A 7828-nucleotide genomic window follows, 5' to 3' on the forward strand; every position below is an offset into this window, starting at 1 on the left:
TCAGTTTTTCAAGTTCATTGACAACCAGCTTTGAGCAATGCATTCAGCAGTTGAGAAGGCTGGGAGACGAACCTTATACGGTTATTGCACTAACAATCCAAAATCAAAAGCGACAAAAACATGTTGGATAATCCGTCTGCAAAAATATGATATAGGGTCTCGCATAACGGCGCTTCGATTTTGGTTGCTTAGATCCGAAACTTTTTTGCTGCGGCGCCAGACATAATCCCTACAAAAAGGTTTGGTTTTCCTTATGCAATTCCTGTCCCGTAAGCAGGTCACGTTTTCTTTCCATTCTTAGAAATGCATGGGTCCGGGTATCCTAATGCAAAGTTTGTGCATAAAAGCACGTCCCATAAATCACACAAATGCTCCCAATGACACTCTTCTTCCCGCAGGCATACATACATACTGGTAAATGTGATGTCTCAGGGCCTCTATTGAATTCTAATGCCGATTGCTGCACCAGGAAGTGCGTGCACACACCATGGAATGGACAATCAATCGCTGGTCAATTGAATCTATTTGTGGCCAGCAATTGGGATTGATTGGTCATCGTTGAATGGCGTTGTAGGTAAGAATTGGGCCAAAAGTTCACCAGAATCTATCTAATTAAAGGTATCGTATCAGTGATGTCTCACATCTAGGATTTCCATAAGAAATCTTATCATTAGAAAAAGAATCAGAATCAGAAGTGCCATGAATCACCCGCCTCCACCTAATGATGAAATTGACAATTTGTCGAGTGCTTACGAGTGATTTTTCGGTGGGGAGTGGTTTTAGCATATCCCATAGAAATTTCGGGTAGTCAAACCAGTTCAGTTGGCCTTCGAATACAATTATTATGCATTATATCGGCCCAGAACGATGACCCTGAGAGAACACGCATGAATATGTACACATTTGGTTACACAAATACGGGCACGCGGGGTGTGACGTCACGTCGCCAAGGTTCTCCACCAAAATCTGCCACCCTTTGAACTGCAAAACAAAATCTGGGGTCCGCTTGAGACAATTATTATTAAATACTTAGCTACAATGCGTACATTACATTATTATATAAATTAAACACTACATCGCGGCAGCCAGCAGAACATCTAGGTAGAATATCCATCTATTTCCAGTTTGGAGTGTTTATGTGCCCGAAAAGCTGCGGAAATTGTTCTTCAGCAGCAGCACAACAAAAAAAATGCCCACGGCAATCGTAAACAACTGCACGTTGATCACTTTGGAGTCGACGATGGCCTGGAGCATGTTGTAGATGCTTTCGTTGCGTACTTCGCCGCCACAGCAGTCCATAAAGTAACTAATATTCAGTAAATCTAAATGTTTAAAACTATTGATCCGCTTCACACTTTTTTGTTTGCGAACAGCTGACAGTGCTGGAAAGCGAGAGCAGAGAGCTGAATTATGTGGCAACGCTCTGGCCTATTAACCCATTCGGAGCCGCTCCTAGACGATTTTTATATAAGTAGTTGATAGAAAACAGTGTTACTGTTGTCAATTGTGGATTCTCATTGTAGACCACTCCTGTTTACTCCAACTTCTTTCACCTGGCTTGCGCTCCAATTCTTCAAATTTAATCGTTTTCATTGGTATTTAAATGCCCAACGGCCCTTAATGGGTTAATTTGTGAACAGCTGCTGTCGTCGGTTTTAAATAAAAATTCTTTTATATTCTATATTCTCAGCAATTTAAGCTGATTTACAATGTCAACGGAGGGGAAATAGACCACCAAGTGACCTTTATCAATTTATAACCGTATAAAAATACGTTTTTAGCAGGGAGGCGCAACCAAAACACACAACTCTCTTGAACTGTGGGTTTAGTTTTATTAATTAGTTTAACATAACTATTTGCTAATGTGTGGAGACGAACAATAAAATCCCTGCTTATTGGTCGTTCTCATAGTCAGCGGGGTTCTTGCGCAGCAGAGCGGTGTGCTTACGCTCGGTCAGATCGTAGATCAGGTATCCAATGATGAAAGCTGCAATCCAACAACGGTTTTATGTTTGCCAACAAGAATTTGAGGATTCTACTTACGTGGAGCCACAATAAAGACATTGGAGCGGAAACGACGGACCATGTTGGGCACTCCATTGCTGATGGCACCGGCAAAAGCGCGCTGCTCGAAGGGCGACAGCTTGTAGGTGATAATGCCGTGCACCTTGGCAAGATTGCCGAAGTGGGCTCCGTTCAAAATCGACGACAGACGCATATTTCAAGCTGGGGGAAGAAGGAGACTACTTTAGCAACAACACAAAAAGTTAACCAGTATCTGGATGAAGACACAAATGGTTATTATAAACATTATGCACTAGCACTCTTGGCCCCAGAGGTTATGTAATTTTTTCACTACGTCGCCGAACCAGACTGCGGCTGAGAACGTCTGCTCGCAGGGCTCGATCGCTGCACTTTTGGCACCAAAATAATTATGCATATTTATAGAGCCCAGCACCTGCCACTTGGGAAAATTATGACGCCAAATTTTACCTTGATTTTGATGATTTTTGATTTTTCAACGCAAGACGTCCGTCTTTGGCAGTGTGACCGCAGACTTATCGATAAAATATGCCCTCAGAAATGTACCAAAATATACTGTATCATTTTAAAAATATACCGTAAATATACTGACGAGTTCAAGTTCTGTTTTACATATTCCTCGTTTTTGATATTCCGACGAATATTACTAGCTATATAGAACATTTAGCCATGCCCACATAATTTAAGCCCATTGATGAATAAATTTTCTAGTTAACTGGCCAGTTTGTAGTCCTTGCTTTTATTGTATTTTGACTAAAGCAAGGTTTAAACAAAATAGTTCAACAAAAAAAACAGTCGCAATGACGACTAATTCCTGGTTATTCTTTCTTCCGTCGAATATTCCCAGCTATATAGATCTCTCAATTTTGCCCAGATAGTTTCAAATGATTGCTGAAACAATTCTAATCAGGATTAACTACTTTTAAGTACTTGCATGTTTTTTGTTTTGACAAAAACACGGTTGATCATTTTACATTTGACATGTAACATGCGCGGCGCCATCTGTTGGTGGTTATCAAAACAACCAGAAATATATTTTGAAAAATAAAATTTTGGTGTTGCTAAAATTTTATAATTTGTATGGAATATATCAAAGAAAAGACGTGAAGTAAAAATAAAATATATTACTTGATGATATCATGAAGATTATGACTAATACTTCAAGCTTTATTAATAATTCTGAAGTAAAATAAAAATAAAATTCTTTCATGCATTGGTATTCTAATTGTATACAAAAATGTAATTTATGTGTATATAGTATATATATTTATGATCAGTATTTGTACAACTATGAGATGATGCATCTTACAACATAATTAGTATAATTATTTGCGTAAAAAAGAGCAACACAAATAGACAAGATTTCACATTTATATGGCAACAATTGCGTTGTATACATATGTATGTACAATAACAATATTCCTTCTTTGAATATCTCTCTCTCGTTTATAAAACATAGACAAAGGTCCAGTAGAGCGCATTGAAGGCCAGAAACATCACTGGAAAGAGGAAACGCGATCGCCGATCTATCCACATGGCAATCTCCTGCGGTGTCATGGTTGTAAATGTGGGCGGCGTCTCCTTCTTTTCTTTGTCGATGTCAATTATATGCTCATTGCTCATCCGCTCACTAGATATGGACACATTGTCGGCACACTCGGTCTTAATGATGGGCAGATTTGGCTGTAGTGATAAGGAGTGCAAGGATTAGCACACAGACTTCGATTGGTCTTTATTTCATACTCACATGAACTGTTAGGTAATTGTTATAGCCATGATTTACGTTGCCATTGCCATTGCGAACGCTCTCTGTGCTGGAAACGATATTGTCCAGGCTCGAGCATGATCTGGCTCTGGAATCGTTGCTGAGACTGCCGCCCATCTGACGACGCGATGGGCGTGGCGTGAGTGTAGACTTGATGATGTATTTGCTGTTGACCTTCTTCAGCTCGATATTCTCCTTGCGACGCCAGATCGTGTTGACGAAGGCGAACTCCACCAGGCTTCCAAAAATGAAGAAGGTACAGCCCAGAAACCAAACCTCCGACACCTTGATGTAGCTAACCTTTGGCAGGTTTTTACTCTGCGATGACGACAACGTGATGAACGACAACATGGTGCTGGTTCCTGTGCAAGAATCAATCATTTATAAGAAGTATTTCCCTAATAGTTAAGATTCAGCTGACTTACCTAACATTATGCGCGGCGGGGAGGCATCTGCCTGAAGCCAGAAGGACACCCACGATATGGCCACAATCATCATGGAGGGGAGATAGTAGTCCAGCAAATAGAAACCAATTTCACGCCTCAAATTCACAGTAAAGCTCAGAGAACTGTAGTCACCCACTAAAAAAAATTATGAATTTAGTAATATCTTAATAAAAAATTCATTTTAATAGCTCTTACGAAATGCACCGTGACGTAGATTGATTTCATCCGAGTGCACGATGGTTGTGTTGTGCCAGAACTTTTCCATGTTGTACTCTGTAAGTCGCATTTCCGGATCAAAAGAGATGGGCGACCGCTCCTCCCATTCGAGAACCAGATCCGAGGTATTGTACATCCCTGAAAGATCAAGAAATCGTTTTATATATAGGTGAGGTTTTATGACAAATGGTTTTGCTTACAGCTCTCTATAACTGTGGAGCAGAGCTGCTGGTCAAACGGGAATTTCTTGAAGTTCATCCAGCAATACAGTGAGGCCTGCATGCGCGTGGATAGGATGACATTCCCCTCTGGTGACAACGAGGTCAGCACATCCTTCTCGTCTGTGCCCAGAATGCTGGACTCTCGTTCATTGGCAAAGAAGATGTGCGGCAGCCACAGGCGTTCGCTCAGATGCTTCTGGCCCAGAATATTGTCATCTCTCTGGAAGGCCTTGTAGGCCAGTCGCTTGTCCTGGAACCTGAGCTGCAGCAGGGCGTGCATCTTGAACTGCAACAGATCCGAGTTTAAATTCTGCAGGAAGTACACATAGATGCGTGTCTTCACCACAATGGGTAGCCGTTTGGCGTCACTGTCGTATTCTGGGGGTAAAACATTTATGATGATGGATTCTCTAACTTTAGGTGCATGCCAGATCCTTACCAATGGGTCGCTCTAACCGATCATAGCGGCAGACATGGGTCAGAGTCTGTATAAGCTGGGAATGCTGCATGTATGAAGCATTGGCCAGAGAGGGACAGTCCTGGTCCTCCACAGTATCGATAGTGGCCCTGGAAAAGTATAGGAGAGGTTAGAAACGGAAAGGAGAGGAGAGAAAGCTTCAAGTGCCTGCGATCAGATGACACATAATCCAGGTATTATAACTCATTTTTATATGCATACTAATACTAAACCTTGCACAAAAGCAAACGAACTATAAAAAAAAATTCATAAAAAATTATTTTGCAATTATTTCGAGCAACTCTCTTTGAAAGTGACACAATTTATGGGCAAGTGCTCCCCATTTTATGATTCCATTTAAAATAATTCTTACTTGAAAAGGTCTGTGAGAAGCACTCCAGAGCACCCAAGCTCTACAGCTCCACAGCTCAGCAGCAGCTGTGCAAGCTCATTTGGAGTTACCTTAAATCATCAATATATTGCAATAAGCCAAATAAATATTTGTCTCCTCTGTCCGGCAGCTTGCTTTCTTTTTATTTTATTATCATGTATTTTTCCGCTATTTGTTTGCTTGCGCAACCACAAAGAGTATTCGATTCAATTAATTGATGTGACCTGCTCCCACAGCAGGAAACTAATTATAGCCTATATTGATATAGCACCCAGATCTTGAACTTATCCGATAACAAAGCTACGACCTTTCGCACATGAAAGAAAAAAAGCCGCCCTGTAAATATTTCTCAGTTGATTTCGGTTTTCGGTTTCTTATTGCGCATTCGAAGAGTACGTTAATTAAATTCTAATCTTAATTCTTCTGGGGATTTATTTAGGCAGTTGGCCAGGATTTTATCAGTGGCTTTAAGGGTTCTCTACACCCAGACAAAAAAGGCAAGACATTTTAAATATTTACACTTCAAATTTTACAGCCATAGATTTTCTCCGGGAAAGGATATTCTAAAAAACAAAGTGTTTTCACCTACATTTTGACATTAGTATGAAAAACATTTGATTTAAATCTACATATATTTCTTAAAAATGTTGTATAAATGCATTCTATTTATTTTAAAGTTTTTTATATTAAGATTAAATATTGACCTCATTAAAATGACTTTTTAATACCATAGAAATTCACTATGTTTGTATTTAAAAACCGAATATTTCATTTAAATATGTACATATGTGTGCTTTCTTGTTTCTGTGTTTCTAGAAAGTTCCAAAGTATTGCAAAAATATCTATAAAACAATATTTCACAGTTTTTTTTTGTGATATCAGGAAATGTTTATAAACAAAATAATTACCAAATTCTATGATGTGTAACCCTTTCTTATTACCTCACTCTTTCTTATCAGTTCCAACATAAACATTTTCTCGTGTACATCTTCAGATTTCATTTCCATTATCAGAACAGAAATTCTTGAAGTTATTTTATCAATGGAATCTTTATGTAGATGGGGATCACCATTTTCAAAATGAATGGTATTTCCCTTCTACGCGTACTCTCTCCTGCACAATTTGTCATCTTTTTCTGCTTGTTTGAGGCAGACAAAAAGTTCCATAAATTGTTGCCAATTTACTGAGAAAGCAGCCCCAACTCTTGTTAACATTTTTTTTATCAGACACCCACCGATACATACATATCCATTTTAATGTTTTATCAGACATTTGAAGAGCTAAAAATATAGCTAAATATAGCTATATATAGCTAAAGTATCTGCTTTCTTATTTTTTCAAAAAGTCTTCAGAAAGGAAAGGGGGGAATTTCCCAAGGTAAGACTTTCAAGATTCATGACTTACCCAATTGAGGCTTGAAAGAGGACGAGGATTGAGCCGAAGATCAATGTAGTCCACAAAACATTCCTGGAGTGATTCATGTTGATTTTGGTTTACAATTTGGTTGGGTTTTGATTTGGTTTCCTTTAACTTTGGCTAAGTTATTCTTTGGGCTGGCCGAATGGGGAATGATTCGAAGTTAAATGCTCATGTTTCACACGACCTGCTCGCGCACATTCACATTCACTTTGCACACATTCACTTCGAAAAAAAATGCAAATTCAATTCAATTCTTAATGTTCTATGGCACACTCGTAGTTCTTAATGTTCTCTCGAGGACGATCGCCAGTTGCCAGTCTGTTTGTGTCTGTTTCTCCAGCTCCAGTCGCTGGCGTTTTGAACTCGCGCTGCGTTTGCGCCCCACAGAAATACCTGGGCTATACCGCTGCTGCTCGGCTCGGCTCTGCTCTGCTTAGGTGCGCTGCTGTCGACGCCGACGCCTCAATGAGCACTGAGGGGGAGGCGAAGCTCGTGCGGTTCGTGTAGCTCTCAGCGTGTCGGTTTTTTTTTTTTTTTTTTGGGAAGCCTGATAAGACCAGTTAATGTTCTGTGTTACTTTTCTATTGGGATGGCAGCCCCTCCCACCCGCAACAATGGCAACAGCAGACAGTGCAGCAGCAGCAGCAGCAGAATCAGAGACGGAGGCAGAGGCAGACAGAGGTTCGGTGCGTTCAACAGCTCAAAGGCAACAGCGCAGGGTCGCCTGGGGATCGGCTCACTTATAAGCAGCGCCAACCGAGAGCACACTTTGTAGATCTACAGATATCTAATGGGTATACGAATGCGTTGGTCATATCGGAAGCAATGCTGCGAAATACAAACCGGTATGACAGTCGTCTTGGAAAATGC

At 40.2% G+C, this 7828-nt stretch overlaps 3 protein-coding genes across 3 annotated transcripts; all 3 read right to left on the minus strand.

Moving 5' to 3' along the window:
* Positions 1 to 1001: 1001 nt before the first annotated feature.
* LOC117184418 (uncharacterized) lies at positions 1002 to 1650 on the minus strand. Its single transcript, XM_033381659.1, has one exon. It carries the CDS (start codon positions 1297 to 1299, stop codon positions 1135 to 1137), a length of 165 nt encoding a protein of 54 aa, XP_033237550.1. The 5' UTR covers positions 1300 to 1650; the 3' UTR covers positions 1002 to 1134.
* Positions 1651 to 1770: 120 nt separating this feature from the next.
* UQCR-Q (Ubiquinol-cytochrome c reductase ubiquinone-binding protein) lies at positions 1771 to 2620 on the minus strand. The gene is made up of 3 exons (XM_001353754.4): positions 2494 to 2620; positions 2044 to 2226; positions 1771 to 1987 (listed from the first exon to the last, which is right to left on the minus strand). Exons 2-3 carry the CDS (start codon positions 2216 to 2218, stop codon positions 1893 to 1895), a joined length of 270 nt encoding a protein of 89 aa, XP_001353790.1. The 5' UTR covers positions 2219 to 2226; positions 2494 to 2620; the 3' UTR covers positions 1771 to 1892.
* Positions 2621 to 3286: 666 nt separating this feature from the next.
* On the minus strand, positions 3287 to 7480 carry SecCl (Secretory chloride channel). The gene is made up of 7 exons (XM_002135021.3): positions 6944 to 7480; positions 5131 to 5258; positions 4671 to 5069; positions 4450 to 4608; positions 4234 to 4389; positions 3791 to 4170; positions 3287 to 3726 (listed from the first exon to the last, which is right to left on the minus strand). Exons 1-7 carry the CDS (start codon positions 7018 to 7020, stop codon positions 3490 to 3492), a joined length of 1536 nt encoding a protein of 511 aa, XP_002135057.2. The 5' UTR covers positions 7021 to 7480; the 3' UTR covers positions 3287 to 3489.
* Between the last annotated feature and the right edge of the window lie 348 nt (positions 7481 to 7828).

This window comes from Drosophila pseudoobscura, chromosome X, assembly GCF_009870125.1.
Source record: "Drosophila pseudoobscura strain MV-25-SWS-2005 chromosome X, UCI_Dpse_MV25, whole genome shotgun sequence".
Taxonomy (NCBI): Eukaryota; Metazoa; Arthropoda; class Insecta; order Diptera; family Drosophilidae; genus Drosophila; species Drosophila pseudoobscura.